The sequence below is a fragment of the Stenella coeruleoalba genome, assembly GCF_951394435.1.
Source record: "Stenella coeruleoalba genome assembly, chromosome: 11".
Lineage (NCBI taxonomy): Eukaryota > Metazoa > Chordata > Mammalia > Artiodactyla > Delphinidae > Stenella > Stenella coeruleoalba.
This window is the reverse complement of record NC_137157.1, coordinates 94544369-94564492: the sequence shown is the minus strand read 5'-3', so window position 1 is coordinate 94564492 and position 20124 is coordinate 94544369. Positions and strand designations below refer to the sequence as shown.

Sequence of the window (20124 nt, the reverse complement as noted above, 5' to 3'; positions counted from 1 at the left end):
ATTGTAACTATCATAGTATGATAAATTTACATATCATAGAATTGATAAGTAACTCAAGCCTATTGGGGATTCCAACCTATTGTTAAAATTGCACTGTGAAATTTTCACTCCCTTATTCAGTGACTCACCAGTGTTGAGGTAGCGAATGGCCTTGGACTTGATCTCTGCAGTCAGCTGCTGTATTTTATTTAGATAATCCAGAACGTAGATGTTAGGAGCAAAGAGGACCATATTTTGTTCTCCACAGCCATAGGGCATTTGGAGGAGATTTTGTGTATTTTGCATGACAGAGCCTAATATGTCTCCTAGGAAATGGGAGAGATGGGAAGTCATAAAGCTTATAGATTATAATCTATCAGAATCATTAAGAAGAAATGAATAATTAGCTAAGGTAAAGAAATGAGGAATTTTAGGAAGGGTGTCTTCAAGGAACAGAAGTATGATTGGAAGCAATAAATAAGTCCAAAGAAGAAAGAAGTTAAAAGTATAGCTGTTATTTTGAGAAAGTATTTATGGAAAAAATATAGTAGACATTGTCTAATATAGTACAGTAGTCCCCTAGGGCTGGAGACTCACCCAAAACTGAGAAGGAGGCTCGGGCAGACTCTTCTACCACATTTGGTGGCAGCTTCAGAGATAATTTTTCAGACACCTCGGCACCTAGAGAAAGAAACAAATCAGCCACAATGAAGATGATTTCTGCTGTATATCTTCCTGAAGAGTTCCAAGACCCAGAAGCCAGAACTATGCCTTGTACCTAAACTTCTTCTGAAAAGTTGTCCCTCTTTTAATATTCCAGTTTTAAAAAATACCTTCAACATATATGAATGGGATTCTGAGATTTCTAGAACTTTCCTTCCCCAACCTCCTTGTGTGTGGAGTTGCATTCCAAAAGAAGGCTACAAACTGACAAGTACCTGTGATGTTGTGATTCTGTTGTAATCATCCTATGGCTAACACAAGATTGTTATCACAAGGTGATATATTTCATGTCCATCCCCAGCCTCCTTACACAACAGTTGTATGCAAAAAACCCACTATGTATATATAAGCAAAGGAAAAATCTTCAAAAAGTTCCTGAATTCTACCATAATGCTCCGTCTTTACTTCCATCAAATTTCACCAGATATGAAGACAGTATTTTTAATGGAACTGCTAGACATGGGGCTAGGGGTGAAGATGAACAGTATTTGACTCAGTGAAAATAAATTAACTGCTGCTGATAAGCATACATTTGCTGGCATTTTAATATTAGTGAATTACATGAAGATGAAAAAAGAAAAATGTATTTATCATTATACTGCATCCTGTCTTCATAAGATTAATAATAAAACTTTTGTCAAAGGGTACAAACTATCAGTTATGCAAGATGAATAAATTCAAGAGGTCTATTGTAAAGCATAGTGCCTACAGTTAACAATACTGTATTGTAAACCTAAACATTTGCTAATAGGATAGATCTTATATTATAAAAATATAATAATAGAGTGGGAGGAAACTTTTGGAAGTGATGGATAGGCTTATGGTATAGATCGTGGTGACAGTTTCACAGGTGTATACTTATCTCCAAACTCATTAAGTTGTATACATTAATTATGTGTGTATTATCAATTATATTAATTACTGATAGTTATATAATTAAGTTTAATCATGTAGTTAAATACATAATATAATTATGTGTTAAATACATACATAGTTATATTAATTATGTATGTATTATTTGTATGTCAAAAACTTCTCTTCAAAAAAAGCTTTGTAAGAAAACATGACATATATGGATTTGGTAGTAAGGACTAAATTCACTTAAATGTAGAAATAGCTAAATAATAAGGCAATTATGTTTTTAGAATACGTTTTATATATTTTAAGTATTGACATGACAAAAAAGGTAATAAACAGAAATTAGTAGGTACAGAAAGGTAAGGAACACATGATGTTGATTAGACATTGGTTTGAGATGAGAACACATTGTGTTGATAAATTTCTTCGTGTACTAAATTTCTATAAATGTTTCTGTTTAGGAAATTCTCCACAAAGATAAAACTGTATCTTTTACTGTAAGCTTCTTTAGTCCCTTCCCAATGACTGATAGGATACTAGGTATAGGATTGGCACCAAACAAATATTGACATGACAAATGGTAAAGGCTATGGCAACCTTTTCTTCTGGAAATAGCATAGTCTCATTATCCAGTGTGGTTAGCTATGCAAAACTCAGTGTTGAAGGGGCTTGAATTCAGCTACCCATGTGTGGTATTACTAAATATCCAAGGAAATATCCCCTTTGGCAGTATTCATTTTGAATCTACCCACTTTCTACCTATAACCACATCATACACTGGTCAGAAGGACAATTTGATGTTTGCACAGGTGCTTAAGAAATAAAGACTCAGGATTCCTGGGATACGGATATTCAGCTGATCAAATTACTTGGCCTCTCTAAAAACCAGTTTCCTCAGTTACGAAATGGGTTGATGGTTCTTCGGGTCTTGCTTACCTCATAGGGAAAGTGTAGGAATGGTATATATAAAATACTTTGAACTTCAAATATTATATTCTAGTCAATGTTGTTTTAATTATGATGACTGAGTCTTACCTGATGGACAAAGCAGGGAGTTGAATGTTGCTTCCTTCTCTAGTCCTTCAGGCTTTAGGTGGAAAGAAAGAAAAGTTAGAAATGAGAATGGACTGACTTTCAGGACATGTGTGTTAATAGGGGAACTACAGGTTTCTTGATGAAGAGAAGGATTGGAACTGATTTTCAAATATATTATAGAAGCAAATTCTATAAGTAATATGAAGGAGACAGGTTGACAGATGAGAAAGGGAGGAGAAAATTACAAAGTAAAATCAAGAGAGAGAGACAGAGAAGCACACACAGAGAGAATCATATTGTGAAATATCCCATGAATATATATATATATATATTTCTTTTTTCATATATCTATTTTTTAGCCCTTCTTACCTAAAAGTTGGAACCCCAGCTGGATTCACCATTGTTTTTCTTGACTCACTGAGACTTATCAAATGGGCAGGCTTACTTACTTCCACCAACAGGGGCTTGATGACTGTGTCTTTCCTTCCATGTTCAGGGACCACAGCCACCTCGGTCCCACACAGCTCTTGAGACTCCAGTGCCTCTGCACTCACTGTGAAATTCACATTCCCTGGAAAAAGGGGCCAGTAGAGATGAGCACCATCTCTCTCTTCCTCTATGCCTCCAAACCCCAAGATTTATAAATGTTTAATGCTTTGTGACCTTATTTTTTTGTTTTATAAAAATATAGGAGCAGGAATGGAAGCAACATAGACTAGAGGCTAATGATACTGGGAATCCAAGGTGGAGCCGGAGGTGAGGGAAGCGGGTATATCCTTCTAGACATCCTAGAATGAAAGACAAAGAAAAAACTTCTACCATTTGGTGGGGGGTGGGGGCGTCTTTGCCTGGATATGAGGATCCCATAGACAGACACACACAGTCGTTGAGTAGAGAACTGCCTCTAGGAGGCTGTCTCTCACCTAATGACTTTGGGGTTACTGCCCAGGACACGGTTTGCCGGCCATTCCCACAGATGCATTGAGTCTCTTGTTCCGTCTCTCCTGGGACAGCTAGGAATGCAGGAGAGGCTTCTAGGTGCACACTGACCTGAAACCACGCATGAGACAAAAAGACAAATAGACCAGAGGGAAAGGGGGCCAAAGGAAGAATGGCTTGAAATAAAGCACATTGAGGGATTGGGTAGATTTCAGGTTGCCTAATACTGAAGATAATATAAATGAAGACTGGGCATCTTATAAGTGGATCTGACATCTAAACACTAGTATTTGGGGATAATCTGCTCTTTCACGTGGTAGGAGCAGAGGAGAGGAAAGTCATGATGGTGTATGTTTGTTGCCTGTGGAAGCTCTACTCCTTTGGCTTAGGATCTTGACCATACCCTCAGCCCTCCCAGCAGAGTATACAAGATTTATAAACAATTATGGGGAGATGCACATAAATAACTTTAAAAGTTAAGTTTAATACAGTTAGTCATATAAGAAAAGTTAAATATATGGGAATGTAGAGGTTGAAACCTTGGAGAGTATAAGACATGAGAATCAGCATACTGGTTTTTGTTGTTCATGTCAGAAATCTTCATGTTACACAAACTTCCTAACTTTAAAGGGTTATGATAAGGGTCAGAACCTTGTTTTAAGTTGTCATTTGGTATTTGGAGATACCAGCAACCATAGTCATATAACATATGAGTATCTCTGACAGTGTTATCTCCTGGTGAGCCCATCTTACACACAGGAGTTTGTCAGTATTCCCAGGAATGCAGTTTTTAATTTACTTGACTGTTACCTTGTGTTCAAGTTAATAAAGAGAAGGCCTTACCCAGATGCATTTGGGAAGGTAGTTTAACACAGTGGCCTTGAGTGTGAAGGCTTCTCCGCGGATCACAGAGTAGGGCATCGTGAGATCCACAAAGAAGGGCTGGAAGGCTCGGAGAGAGGCAGTCGGAGAGAGACCAAGTCCAGTGTCACTGGACAAGCAGAGGGCCCCTGCCTTCCACTCAGTGATGGTATCGGGGACTATTACTCCTACTTCAGCCACACCTGAGGAGCTGGGGAGGTGGCAATGTGCAGAACAAAAAGTAAGCAGTTAAATACAGGCACGCCTCATTTTCTTGCACTTTGCTTTATCGTGCTTTACAGATACTGTGTTTTCTTTTTTAAACAAATTAAAGGTTTGTGGCAACACTGCGTCAAGCAAGCCTATTGGTGTCATTTTTCGAACAGCATTTGCTTGCCTTATCTCTCTGTGTCACATTTTGGTAATTCTCTCAATATTTCAGATTTTTAAATTATTATTATATTTGTTACGATGATCTGTGATCAGCAATCTATGATGTTACTATTGTAATTGTTTTGGGGTGCCATGAACTGCACCCATATAAGATGGCAAACTTAATAGATAAATGTTGTGTGTGTTCTGACTGCTCCACTGACCAGCCATTCCCCTGTTCCTCTTCCTCTTCTTGAGCTTCCCTAGTCCCTGAGAAACAACAATATTGAAATTAGGCCAGTTAACAACCCTACGATGGCCTCTAAGCATTCAAGTGAAAGGAAGAATTGCACACTTCTCACTTTAAATCAAAAGCTAGAAATTATTAAGCCTTGTGGTAAAGGCATGTTGAAAGCTGAGATAGGCTGGAAGCTAGGCCTCTTGCACCAAACAGTTAGCCAAGTTATGAATGCAAAGGAAAGTTCTTGAAGGAAATTAAAAGTAAACACTTGAATGATAAGATAGCATAACAGCCGCATTGCCGATATGGAGAAAATTTGAATGGTCTGGATAGAAGATCAAACCAGCCACAATATCCCCTGAAGCCAAAGCCTAATCCAGAGCAAGGCCATAACTCTCTTCAGTTCTGTGCAGGGTGAGAGAGGTGAGGAAGCTGCAGAAGAAGAGTTTGAAGCTAGCAGAGAATGGTTCATAAGGCTTAAGGAGAGACGCCATCTCTGTAACGTAAAAGCTCAAGGTGAAGTAGTAAGTGCTGATGTAGAAGCTGCAGCAAATTATCCAGAAGATAATTAGTGAAGGTGATTACACTAAATAACAGATGTTAAATGTAGATGAAACAGCCTTATATTGGAAGAAGATGCCATCTAGGACTTTCATAGCTGGAGAGGAGGAGTTAATGTCTGACTTCAAAGCTTCAAAGGACAGGCAGACTATCTAGTTAGGGGCTAATGCAGCTGGTGACTTGAAGTTGAAGCCAGTGCTCATTTATCATTCCGAAAATCTTGGGGCCCTTCAGAATTATGCTAAATCTACTCTGCCTGTGCTCTATAAATGGAACAACAAAGCCTGTATGACAGCACATCTGTTTACAACATGGTTTACTGAATATTGTAAGCCCATTGTTGAGAACTACTGCTTAGGAAAAAAGATTGCTTTCAAAATACTGCTGCTCATTGACAATGCACCTGGTCTCCCAAGAGCTCTGATGGAGATGCACAATGAGATTGATGTTGTCTTCATGCCTGCTAACACAATAGCCATTCTGAAGCCCATGGATCAAGAAGCAATCTTGACTTTCAAGTCTTATTCTTTAAGAAATACATTTTGTAAGGCTATAGCTGCCATATATGGTCATTCCTCTGATGGATCTGGGCAACGTCAATTGAAAACCTTCTGGAAAGGATTCACCATTCTAGATGCCATTAAGAACATTCTTGATTCATAGGAAGAGGTCAGAATATTAACATTAACAGGAGTTTGAAAGAGGTAGATTCCAACCCTCATGGATGACTTTGAGGGGTTAAGACTTCAGTGGAGGAAGTAACCGCAGATGTGGTGGAAACAGCAAGAGAACCAGAATTAGAAATAGAGCCTGAAGATGTGACTGAATTGCTGCAATCTCCTGTTAAAACTTGAATGGATAAGGAGTTGCTTCTTATGGATGAGCAAAGAAAGTGGTTTCTTGAGATGGAAGCAACTCCTGCGGAAGATGCTGTGAAGGTTGTTGAAATGACAACAAAGCATTTGGAATATTACAAAAACTTAGTTGCCAAAGCAGTGGCAGAGTTTGAGACGATTGCCTCCAATTCTGAAAGAAGTTCTACTGTGGGTAAAATGCTGTCAAACACCATTGCATGTTACAGAGAAATTGTTTGTGAAAGGAAGAGTCAATTGACGTGGCACACTTCATTGCTGTCTTGTTTTAAGGAACAGCCCCATCCCAACCTTCAGCAGCCACCATCCTGATCAGTGAGCAGCCATGAACATCAAGTCAAGACCTTCCACCAGCAAAAAATTATGACTTGCTGAAGGCTTAGATGAAGGTTAGCATTTCATAGCAATAAAGTATTTTTGATTAAAGTATATACATTTTTAAAGACATAATGCTATTATACACTTAATAGACTACAGTATAGTGTAAACATAACTTTTATATGCCCTGGGAAACCAAAAAATTCATGTGACTCACTTTATTGTGATATTCGCTTTATTGGAGTGTCTGGAACGGAACCTGTAATATTTCTGAGGTATACCTGTAAATCCTTTCTAGGAAGAGTACCCCTATATAAATGATTCTATTGTCATGACTTGAATGCACTTAGTAGAAATACCAGTAATGGAGAGTATAATCAAGGCTTGAAATGGGAATGTATAAGTCCCTTTTTCCAAATCTGTTTTCAATTCTAGTCTATATCAGTCTCACCTTAGACATGTAGCTGTAGTATAATCTGTTATAGACGATATAGTGATAAATATGTAGTTTTAGATTGTTATTAAATTTTTTCTCTAAAATACTGTTCCACTGAGGGAAGGTTTATAATTTTAAATTCTACTACTACTGTGTAGAGCTGGCTTGACTGACCCTGTGCTTAACTCAGGACTGCCGAGCAATGAAGGATCTCTTATAGGTGTTAATCTGTGCAGTTCTTGGTTATATTTAGTCCTTATGCTCATTTTCTGGAAATCTTAGAATGACATTTGTGCAAAATTTCTGATACTAAATTAGATTAGTGAGACTTCATGACAGAAGTATTATACTAAACCTCTCCTGAACACAGCAATGTGTCCAAAAGATATACTTGGATATTGAAAAACTAGCTAAAAATTGAAAATTGTGAGGAATCTATATCGTTGCATCTTATATATGAAAGAAGTTACTTACTCTACTGCCACCAAATCCCAGATCCATGTCTCAGGGAAGTACTTCCGCACAGTCTCTGTGGGAGGCTCTGAAATATGTATTATATGCATAAGTTCATGAATTCTTCCCATTTCAGCTACGACTGCGGAGGAGACAGAAACAATAAATATAAAGATAAGGCTTATGAGAGGTTGTAGTAAGTGCTACAAAAGAAATAGGGTGATGAAATAGATAGGAACCAGGAGAGGACACTTGGGTATTAAGGGAAAGCTTCTTGGAGGAGGTGGCATTTTTAGATGAATTCTGAAGCATTACAGTAAGCTAGGAGTGGACTGGGGGAAGAGAATCACAATCAGAGAACAGTGAGACCTAGAGGCAGGACGAGTCTTGGATTGCCTGTGAAAGAAACCTAGAGGCAGAAAGGAGGCTCTGCAGCTTCTGCACCTCTGCGAGAGCAAAGAAAAATCGTACCCAGACATTTTGACAGTGGCTTTGAGAAACCGTTTGTAGGAGTGAGAGAATCAAGAATTTAAAAAGTTCTTTATTCCCTAATGTGACCCTTTATTCCCAAATGTGTCAGAAGATAAGACACAAGAGACAAGATTTGTCACTGGGACAAATCTTGTCCATCTATACACTTGTTCATACATAAATTTACTACAAATCTTATTGATAAAGGATTAAAGGATATAATTTATAAATACTAATAAAAATATACAATGATCTTTATTTAAATTCCGTATAGCCATTTGATTCTCACTGAAAGATTACCTTGATTTTTGACAAACTCTTCTGTTTGTACTCAACCTATATTCAACCATGATTTGACAGTATCAGACCATAAATAAATAAATGATTGATTACTCTATGATTCATCAAAGAAGTAGCCCATATCATTGACAAATGAGTGTGATTTCAATATGGATATTAGCTGATGTTTTGGGGAAGTTAAAGAGCTTCTTTTCTTGACTGGTGAGAATATAGTCCCAATTTGTGAATTTCTGTTTCTGTTTACATTATCCTATGCCTGGAAACTTTCCCTTCTCTTTTAAAACTCACACATCTCCATTTACTAGAAGCAAATTCTATATGAATGACTTCTTGATTCCTCAATCAGAATCAATCCTTTCTTTTATTCTTCATATCTGCACCTGTCTTATAACGCTTTTTACAGCCTGCCTTGTGTTCTTTCCAGCTGCATACGTGGGAGCTGGACACAAACAGAATTTTTTTGATTTGTATCACTATGTGACCTTGAGCAAGAACCTTAATATATCTAAATCACAAGTTCTTTTTTTTAATTGAAGTACAGTTGATTTACAATGTTGTGTTAATTTCTGCTGTACAGCAAAGTGACTCAGTTATACACGTATATACATTCTTTTTTTTTTTTCTGTTTCTCTCTTTTTTTTTCGTACATTCTTTTTTATATTCTTTTCCATTATGGTTTATCTCAGGAGATTGGATATAGTTTCCCGTGCTCTACAGTAGGACCTTGTTGTTTATCCATTTTAAATGTAATAGTGTGCATCTACCAACCCCAAACTCTCAGTCCATCCCTCCCCCACTCTTCCCTCCCCCTTGGCAACCACAAATCTGTTCTCTATGTCTGAAATCACAAGTCCTTTTTAATTAATTTCATCACATTTTATCTTTTTTAAAGAATTATTTTATTTGGTTCAATATATTAGGCAATTAATTTTTCTTAATTTCTTACCTGGAGAAGATAACAGTCTTTGAGATGACTGTATTTTATATTGTTGAGGCTGTGGACATATTTTGGGTTTATGAATTTTTGAGTTGGTGAATACCTTTAAGCCCATATCCTGTAAAGGAAATCATCACCTAATCAGTACACAAATATCATAAAATATGTATATACACATACTTCTTTTCATTGAATTTAACAAACAATCCAACTAGCTTAATATTAATCTTTTTGTGTTTTTGGATTTGGAAGTTGTTTCTTTCAAACAGTGTCCCTGCCTCTTGTCACCCCAGCGTTACCTATAACTGTTACTCTAACACCCGCTCTAACACCCGTCTTTACTGTGCACTGAGGAAGCTCAGTCAGAATCCAACTTTTGAGCCTCACCACTGGCATCCTTAAACATGGGAAGCTAGCGCCATAAGCCCTGGTGCTGAGTATGTGTGGTTTAAGTACATTTCAGAGTAGCTGAGGTCATTCTCTCCTGCAAAGACTTTTTTCTTTGGAATACAAAGGCTTGCATTGTTTCACTTGATGTGTAAATATTACAGTTTTTCAGCTGTCTAATGATTCTAATCAGGTAGAACCATATGAAATTACTGATATTTGACCATTTTTAAAAAACTTTAATTGGAGTATGGTTGCTTTACAATGTTGTGTTAGCCTCCACTGCACAACAAAATGAATCAGCCATACACATACAGCTATGCCCTCCCTAATATTAAACTTTTAATGTTCACATGAGTAGAAAGGAAATTGATATACTTATAGAGATAATTTCATTCTGTTTTTAAACCTTTTTCAACAGTAATTATTTTACATGTGTAATATTTATAAATGAATGAAATGAATGAAGAAAAAAAACTTGCTTAATAATCCCAAAAGTTCCAGTCCTGGCTCTGTTGTTATTAGTAGATCTGCTACTATTAGTGACCTTGGAGAAGTCACTTGACCTCTCTATGTCCCATTACCCTCAACTATAATATGGAAGCATTAAAATAAATATTTTTTTCCATATATAATATTTTGTGAACCTTAAGAACTGACCATCAGCAATATAATGGACTTGCCTTTAGGAAGCTATACATATCTTTTTCATTTGTATTTGATACTGGGGAATACATGATCCCATTGACATAGACATTATGGTGACTGATGCAGTCTTCATTGTCTTCCTTCTGTTGATTTAAACGGTCAGGGAAACCGTGGAGGTCCTTTACTGGTAGCAGGTTATAAACCTGTACAAATGCAAAGGGCGAAAGGACAAACTTACTTGTGGCTTATTTTTCTTAAGTGCAGGGAGAAAAGAAAAGAATAATCACTACCAGACTTTCTTTGAGTGACTCCATTGCCTAGATAATTTACAGAGAAGATGATTTTGAAAACGTTTAACAATTTTAGGGAAAAAAACAATTAAAACATTCCTATCTAAGTACTCAGGATCATAATCTTCTGTTATGCAATTCAGAGGCAAACCCTAGACTCTGCTGGAATGAAATAAAACTTAATTAAGAGAAATTGAGGTTTGCTATATTTGAGACATTGTGCAACACTTCAGGATGACAGAATTAGGTAATAGTTTTGTCTCTATCTGGTGGTTAGCAACTTACTCGGTGTTTAACAAAGTAAATGGACAACATGTTCTAAACAGGCACATGGATAAGCATGTATCCTCTGTATAGGTCAGGACAGTATTTTCTTAGTATTACCCATGGGAACTAAATGCTCCATATCTTTATAAAATACATAAAACTTTAACTGTAGAATACTGAAAATGATACTTTCAAATTCACTTCAACGGGAAGAATAAGACAAACATAAAAATTCTGTAGGTGTTTTATATTTATAGGAGTTCAAAATTGTTTGATAAGAATAGATTAGCAAAGTGAGTAGCACAATGAAATGAAGCACTTTCTCAAAGGCAGCTCCTTCTTAGCATTCTCCATCTCCTCCCTCTGCTTTATTTTTCTCCAAAGCATATCACATAATTATTGTCTGTCTCACCTATTAAGTTCCATGAGTGCATGGATTTTTTTCTTTCTAGTAGTTCACTATGAGATCCCCAGAATTTAGGACACACCCAGAACACAGTAGGCACTAAATAAATATGTGTTGAATGAGTGACTTATGCTACTAGGTGCAAGTGTTTCATTAATGAAACATTATCAAAGATTGAGAGGAACCCTTGTTCTAACCCAGGTCTACTACTAGATACATGAAAGCTTCTGCTTTATTATTAACAAACTAATAGAATTTTCTGCTTTATCTATCCACTAGGATTGTTATAATTGAAAACAACTTTGAGAACTATAAAATTATGTTATACAAACATAAAACATTAATGTTAGCGTTCCACATATTCCCTTGCTTCCACTATGCACTTAATATCTCCTTTAGAAGTATTCTAATATTTTTAATTAAATACTATTGGAAGGACCAGAAAGTAAGAGATCTTTTCTTTTCTCTTGTAGGGACGTAAAAACGTAACTTTCCCTTTATAAAATTTTGGTAGTGAAAAAAAACTTCAGTAAGAGGTTATTCCAATTGCCCTCATTGAAAATTTGAAGTAATGGGCAAACTACTATTAGGACACATTAAGTAGTTTCCCGTTGTTATACTAAGCATACCCTTTTGCTATTTTTCCTATTAACCCAGTATTTGAAAAGGTTTCATTTATTAATGTCATTTATCACATGGTAATTAATTTTTTCTAATTTTTATTAATCAGAGACAATACAGATCTTCCTTCAGAAATTGTGTTCATCTTGGGCATGCAGTGTTTCAACTGATACTATTCTTATTAAAAGAAGTTTGATATTTCACTTAGCCTGTGCAGTCTAAGTGCAGGTATATGTACCATTTCTGTTAGACTTTTTGAAATATTAAAACTAGTTTGAAAACTCCTACTATTGGTTTCATAAAGCTCTAGGATTTCAGGGATTTTGGATGGTGCATGATTTATACATTGATATTCATATGTAATATCTTCCTCACCAAAAAAAAGTGCACATGAAAGAGCTCAAAACTATTAACTCCTAGATAAATATAACTTTAATAGATGCTATCCCACTCAGGGTTTTTTCTTGCTCTGAGTCCCTGATGTGGCCCTTCCTGACCCCTGGGGCTGATGGAACTCACCGTGGCCACAGAGAGCTCGGCCTCAGGACTCATGAGCAGCACACTTTGGTCCACGGCGCGGAGGGCACAGAGGGACCGAGGGGAAGCGGTGACTTTCAGGCGGGCGTGGGAGGCTGGGAGACTCTGTGCTGGGCTGAAGTTCAAACCCACCTGTGGAATTGGGGACAAAGTCAGAAAAACAAATTTCCTGATTTACCCATGCGTTCACCAGCATTTCCTGGGTGCTCCGCAAATTCAATGCATAATCGCTTTGTTTGACTTTGTTGATGTTTGGCACCATGTAAGCCTTGAGGCCTTTGGTTCCCTATTTTGTCACTCTGATTCTCATCAGTTGAGCTATTATAATGATATCTGTTTTTATAAGTTATTAAATTGGAGATGCTATTTTTTACCTTTGATACATAGTGAGGTGTTCATTAACTAACTGTGGGCGGAATGCAAATGGTTCTAGATGCTCTTGTATTTTTCCTTTGGCCCTTTTGTAGTCTTATAAACTTGGTTACATGTTTTCCAACATTTCATCGTAAGAGAAGGGAACAAGGTACTCTGAACTGTATCATATGGTAAGAGACAATGCATGAGAATTTTGCACTAGGAGTCAAGTGACATGGATAGCTTCTTTTTTTTTTTTCTTAAATTGGGGTATAGTTGCTTTACAATGTTGTGTTAGTTTCCGCTGTACAACAAAGTGAATCAACCATATGTATACATATATCTCCTCCCTCTTGAACCTCCCTCCCACGCCCCCCCCGCCACCCATCCCACCCATCTAGGTCACCACAGAGCACCGAGCTGAGCTCCCTGTGCTATACAGCAGGTTCTCACCAGCTATCTGTTTTACACACGGTAGTGTTTATACGTCAATCACAATCTCCCAGTTCATCCCACCCTCCCTTCCCCTCTCCTTGTCCACATGTTTGTTCTTTATGTCTGTGTCCCTGTTCCTGCCCTCTATTCCCAAATAGGTTTATCTGTACCATTTTTCTAGATTTCACATATATGTGTTAATATATGATATTTATTTTTCTCTTGACATGGCTTCTTAGTGTGATCTGCCATTACCTTGCTGAAAACCTCTGGTGAATTCATTTAACCCTTTTGGCCCCAGTGCTTGCATGTAGAAAATAATTGATAGTGATAGTAACTTCTAGTTTTAAATGTTGAAAAATTTATGATATAAAACACCCACCTTGTTGGCCAGACAGTTTTCGACCTCATATTTTGCAGAGTCACCAACCACTTCCCCATCAGGTAAAATGGCAAAGATAAGCAACCTAGCGACGGGAGCAATGTCTGACTCCACAGGGACTGACAGGGGAAAATGGCCTTCCACTGGAGCACAGAGAGAATGAAAGGAAGTGGTCATGGGTTAGACAGCTCAGGGCTGAAATAACACTTTTCTGCTGTACAATGTCATTTTAGGAGCCTGGTCTGGTTGATGACTCTATTAGTAGATGTAACAGATATAAGAAATAGTAGATGTAATAAATGGATGGCTATCTGTAAGAATCCTGGCTTAAAAAAAAAACAACAACCATATCATAGCCCCCCATCTTCTCTCAAAATCGCATAATGATTTCTCCCCAGTTTGAAGCTTGAGTTCATCTATACAAAGTTCTGATGCTATCTAAGGATGTGGAGACATCCATTTGGCTACCATTTGATCTAGATTTTACACTAGAGAAGGGAAATAGTACTTGAAGTTGCGAGATGTAATAGTAAGAGTTTAACACATTGTATTTACCCCTATATCCTCTTTAACTTTCTATGAACCAGATATTCTATTCTTTCTTCTTAAGAGGAGTACTGAGCTCCTTTGCAACTTATTTTTTGGTGCCTACATAGAACTGTTAGAAGTTGCATCGAACTTCTCTACTATAGTGCTTCTATGTTGCTACAAAGTAGCAACAAAAGAGTAGTTCACTGATAATTTTCTTAAGGGAACTTTTAGACTCCCTTAGGATAGGTGAAACCTTCAGAGGATTATATTGTTCCACATTTGTTCCTGGGGAGAGTCCAGTTTACCTCTTCATAAAATCATAGCTCTCTTCAAAAGGGAAATATGATGTAAAGATATAAATGACTCAGCACAAGACCTAACATATAGAAGACACTCCAAAGTTTTACCTTCTCTCCATTGTCTAAAACAATTTTGAAATGTCATTTTGAGAAGGAGGTCCATGACTATTTATGGTTTGAAAATTTGGAATAAGCATAAATTATGAAACAACTAAACACTTTAAATAATCTGAACAGAATAACTTGAAAGGAAAGAAAATAAATATTTGATAAAGGGTTTAAAAAAAGAAAGAAACATTATTGCTTTCCCCTTTCAACTTCTTTATTAGGGTTAGATGAAAATTCTGTCTCTTTATTTGAAGCTATTCCTGGTATTTCTGCAGTGTAAGGTTGCAAGTGACTGAGTATGGCAGAAATGGGGAATTATGGAAATACTCACTGTCTCCCTGGTGCACGGGCAGGGGCAGTACGTGAGTCCCAGATCGGACAATGTCTCCCTTTGCCATTACCTGCAAAAAAGGAAATGAAAAGGGATTTAATTTGCCGGACAGATATCTGACCCCAAGTCTTGCTCTCTATGTGATATGCTTGTTTTATTGAGCCCCTGCTGGCAATAATTAGCCCTGAGAGAAGTCAGACTTTCAAAAGGAACATGGTTAAGAGGTCAAAGTTGCGATGCCTAAAGAGCTTCATAAATCCTTGCTCACACAGGAGTTTACAGATGAGTCAGAGTAGTGGCCTTCCTTCTCACCAGGTAATAGAACACGAGCTCCTTCAGCTCCTGCAGGGCCTGTCCATTCAGCATATAATGTGCTTGGACTGTCTGAGCTCGGCCGCAGGGCAGTTCACGAGGCAAGGGCTCAAGGTGGACAAAGCTCTTGCTTTGGGAGAATACAAGATTAGCAGTGTGATAAGCTTCTTCATACTCTTCTGACAGCCACTGGTAGCCATAGCAGGTACTATGATCCTTGTGTCTGACCTAATGAATTAGAAAAACAATATTATCTTATAGATTATATGTCATAGAGAATCAGTGTGCTCCAGAATTGCATTCGTTTAGTATCCTACCTTAACTAGTACCTAGAAATCTGGTGCTCCACACTCAAAAGTGAGAGAGGAGGGTCCCTTATTTTGTTTATCAGTATTGCAGGCCTTTACAGGACGGAGGCTCCTTGAGTTGGTATTGATTTTTACATTTGTGAAGAGCATAAAAGGAGGCATCCTTTGCTCTGATTAGCTTGGCTTACATTTCTTTGGCTACTTTACCTATTCAGACAGAGACATTGGAGCTATGAAACCTCACTGAGGAGACTAATCCTCAGAAACGGAAGAATTGCATATCAGAGAGTAGGTGCCTCATTTATGATGGGTTTCAAATGGGTATTATGAATAAATGTAATATTGCAACCTTAGGGGTCTGAGAACACTTTCTGTAAATAGCATTGGTTCAAGAGTTGAGTTAGTGAAGTAGTTGAAGTCTATACTCAACTCTTAGTTATTTGCTCTTAATATAGAGTTGAGCCAGGATTTTAATCTAATTTATCTGATTCTGGAACCTACACTTAAAAAAATTGTGGTAAAAAACACAACATAAATTACCATCTTAACCATTTTAAAATGTACAGTTTGGTAGTGTTAAGTAATATGCAGCCCATCTCCAGAATCCTTTCATCTTGCAAAACTAAAACACTGTCCCCATTAAATACCAACTCCTCATTTCTCCTTCTTCCCAACCCCTGGCAACCACCATTCTACTTTCTATTTCTATGGCTTTGAGTGCTTTAGATACCTCATGCAAGTGGAGTCATACGCGATTTGTTTTTTGTGACTGGATATTTCACTTAGCATAATGTCTTCAAGGTTCGTCCACACTGTAGCCTGTGACAGCCTTCCTTTTTAAGGCTGAATACTATTCCACTGTACATATATACCACATTCTGTTTATCTGTTCATCTGTTGATGGATATTTGGGTTGCTTCCACCTCTTGGCTACTGTGAATAGTGCTGCTATGAACAGGGCTGTGCAAGTATCCCTTTGAGATTCTGTTTTCAATTCTTTTGAAGGTATACTCAGCAGTTAGAATACTGGATCATATGGTAGTTCTCACTTGGGGGGACTGCCACGCTGCTTCCCACAGCGTTTGCACGATTCATGTCGCTACACGCGAGTGCACACGTGGAGCCCCCACTTTAGCCACAACACTATACTGCCTCCTTTTAACAAACTTTTTCAAAATTGACCTTGAATTGGTTTTTAGTTTCGCATTTTTTTTTCCTAAGACTAAACACAACTTGGAAATGCCATCACTTTTCGGTTGCAACCTTTCTTCCAAGACTTCTTCACATCATTGGTAACTTCCCTCCAAACTTACCCTGACAGTGAGGGAGGTGCCCGTGATGCTGGTGGTGTTGATGGAGAACTGCACCAGGCCGTGCTCATCAGTGGTGGCGTTGGAGTCATAGTGGGCTTCCTCTGCTGTGATGAAGATGAGTTTATTTGGTATAGGGACACCTTTTCCATCCGCTAGGCGCACCTGAAGATTAAAAGCTGCAGATCAGTTATGTGGCTAATATCCAATAGACACCAAACATTCATTTTATTACAAATATGTATTGAGTGTGTCCAACATGTCAGACATGGTTCGAGGCATTGAGGCTACAGCAGTGAACAAAACAAAGTTCCTTCTATCATAGAGCATACGGTCCAGTAAAAGAGATAGCTGCTAAATAAATGCGTAATATATACTTATTTAGTGGTAATCAGTCCTAAGATGAAAAATAGTGTAAAAGGGTAGAGAATGATGGAGATAATAGAGGTGACCTGAGAAATGTATTCTGTGGATATTTTGACATACTCTATATATTATATATAACTTTTGGAAAGTCACAGACCACAAGAGCCATAATGAAAATTTTTAACCCATTAGTCAAATTTAATTGAGCCTCAAATACTTATTTTATGGCAGACCATTCCCTTTCTACAGATTAGTGTTCTGAGATTTAATATTAGTAATTGCTAATATATTGTCCTGTGTGCTCCTCTAGTTTTATATATGATATCTGCTTCTTGACCTAGATTTGCAAACTTTTGGAAGGTAGGTAGATTTTATGAGGTACTTCCCATCTGAAAAATGTAAAATTGAAAAGAAGCATAGAATATTAAATAAGGGCCTAAAGTCAAATTACTGCTAATACTGAACCCAGAAGATTAGTAGCTCAGTTCAGATTTTAAAGATGGTGATTTTTTTTCTCAGTATAAACTACTTTTGGTAGAAGGAAGCACAACCAGCAGACTTGGATTAGTATTTGTAATTGATTAACAAGATCTAAGTTTGCTAATGAAATGTCAGCTGTATACCAGGATAGGTACAAAATTCTGATTCTTTCACTTTTGGTGAGAGAGTCTTATGATAATAGGATAGTTATTTAGCAGGAATAAAATCTCAAAAAAGTACAATATACTTCTGAGAAGTTTAAAGAAGTGAACTTTCATTTTAGGAAGTCACCAAAGTTTCTGAACATGTTTGCTGTCATAGCATAATCAAGACATTCTAAAATTTATTCCACTACTCTTTTTGTGGAGCCTGGTCCCTCTGTCTTTTACACTCTCCACAGCTGACATCTTATAATATTTCCATTAAAAACAGGATGCACAGTAATTACGCATGGAGGTACATACAACTCTCATCTCAGACTTCTGGAGTCCGAAAGGTCCATTAGCACATCTGCTTATAACAGTAAGCAGAAAAATAACAGTAGCAGATTTTTTTTGTAGATCTGAGAGAAAAAATTTATATCTTTAAAATCTGGGTATACTTTATTATTATTTTTTTTTTTGCGGTACGCGGGCCTCTCACTGTTGTGGCCTCTCCCGTTGCGGAGCATAGGCTCCGGACGCGCAGGCTCAGCGGCCATGGCTCACGGGCCCAGCCGCTCCGTGGCATGTGGGATCTTTCCAGACCCGGGCACGAACCCGTGTCCCCTGCATCGGCAGGTGGACTCTCAACCACTGCGCCACCAGGGAAGCCCTGGGTATACTTTAAATAGCAGTATTTTACCCCTCTGTGTACTGTCTTTAAAATATACTTGCTAAAATAAAACAAATATATTTGAATAAGTATACTTGAGTAAAATAAAATATACTTGAAAAAGTAATGTATATGTAATATCCATGAAAGAAACACCAGGTACAGCAGAATCTTTTATATTTCAAAATAAAAATGAAAGCCACCTACCCACCCATTTCCATACAAAGTTAATGTTAGAAGGATAATGTGATTGGCTATCAGGAATTTCGAGACACTTTGTGAAAAAATATTATAAAAATCTGAGACTGCCTGGTAAACCCCATGGGAAAGAGATTGAGTGACATCACTCAGTGCTGTTCCCAAAACCTTCTAATTTTGATAGTGCTTTAGAATGGTTTTATAGATTTGATGTACAAATTTAGAGGAACAAATCTATTTTATGTGGGTTTATACCCTTGATTATATTAATCAACAGATAATATTAACCAGGTATAGTTTTAGCAGAATATGTTGTACGTATTAGGTGAGAGTACAGTTTGATTTGTGAATTGAAAAATACCTCACCTGCCCAAAGAAGGGAATCCCTCGTCTAGCGTCTGAGTCTACTTTCACAAATGAGAGTTTGGTTATGGTTCTTGTTATTTCAGTGGTCCCTTTTCCAGTTAATTCCACCTCTGAAAAAGAAGGAAAAAATAAGTTCACTTTTGGAAGGATGCTCTCCCTGAACTTATACTACTTCCTCCCTTTTAGTTCACTGTTTGGCAAAGGAACTAAATCCATGTCCATTGTTCTTCCTCCCATACCCATGAGGTATACACACCTGTTCCTTCTTCTTGAATCTTGGCCTCCACTTCAATTTTCATTTCAAACTCTTGTCTCTTCATTTGGAAGATCTTGGTCTTTACTTGCTGCGAGAAGCAGCCCTGGCTGTTTAGCTAGGAGGGGACGAAATAAAATACAAAAACATAAGACTGGACAAATCAGTGGTCAGTTAATCTGGTGGCATTTTTTTTTTTTGAGGCAACATAACCTAGGAATTTTGTATGATGAGAACACAATAAATATTCTCTGGGGATTAATTATAATTACATCTCACAACAGTTTCTGGCTTATAACTGACAGGTGTATTCCTTAGTATCTGATATTCCCCAGAGTGAATGAGGTGAAGAAATGAAGAAATGCCTTAAAACTTGGGGGGTAATCTTACTGTAGCAGGCAGCTAACTCTTCACCGAAGCCTGGCTTCCCTTCCATAGTTTACAGCTGTGGCTGGGAAGTGGCTGCCCATCTGGGCACTGTGTTTCCCAGCTCCCTGGCATCTAGGTGGGGCCATGTGACAAGCTCTTGCTCATAGAAAGAGAGAAAAACTGACACCTTTCCCAGCCAAGGTGGTTAAGATTTGTATGCTTTTTTCTCCTTCCTTTACATAATTGGATGGATACTCAAGGCGGCTTTAGGTACCAGGTACTGGAGATGGTTCAACTTCAATCATCCTGGGTGCTTGGTGCACCAAGAATACCCACAATGGACAATTACAAGAAATAATTCCTATTGTGCTAAGTCACTGATTTTTAAAAAACGACT

The 20124-nt window shown here is 37.6% G+C and overlaps 1 protein-coding gene and 1 long non-coding RNA gene across 8 annotated transcripts in view; one reads left to right on the top strand and one right to left on the bottom strand.

Moving 5' to 3' along the window:
* LOC307194983 overlaps window positions 1–20124 on the top strand; it is a 148352-nt gene that overhangs the window by 50525 nt on the left and 77703 nt on the right. The window lies entirely within an intron of this gene.
* Window positions 1–20124, bottom strand: part of A2M (alpha-2-macroglobulin) — a 76484-nt gene that overhangs the window by 10605 nt on the left and 45755 nt on the right. For 3 of the 4 annotated variants that reach the window (XM_079938510.1, XM_079938509.1, XM_079938508.1), the window contains exons 9-24: window positions 19362–19476; window positions 19106–19215; window positions 16886–17047; window positions 15265–15492; window positions 14953–15022; window positions 13684–13826; window positions 12495–12644; window positions 10427–10594; window positions 9366–9474; window positions 7670–7790; window positions 4378–4606; window positions 3519–3645; window positions 3045–3166; window positions 2596–2647; window positions 577–660; window positions 129–305 (exon numbers count right to left, since the gene is read on the bottom strand). In XM_079938510.1, coding sequence (XP_079794636.1) covers window positions 129–305; window positions 577–660; window positions 2596–2647; window positions 3045–3166; window positions 3519–3645; window positions 4378–4606; window positions 7670–7790; window positions 9366–9474; window positions 10427–10594; window positions 12495–12644; window positions 13684–13826; window positions 14953–15022; window positions 15265–15492; window positions 16886–17047; window positions 19106–19215; window positions 19362–19476 — 2167 coding nt within the window. The remainder of the gene's footprint in view (window positions 1–128; window positions 306–576; window positions 661–2595; window positions 2648–3044; window positions 3167–3518; window positions 3646–4377; window positions 4607–7669; window positions 7791–9365; window positions 9475–10426; window positions 10595–12494; window positions 12645–13683; window positions 13827–14952; window positions 15023–15264; window positions 15493–16885; window positions 17048–19105; window positions 19216–19361; window positions 19477–20124) is intronic. The other variant, XM_079938507.1, reaches the window with a different exon arrangement.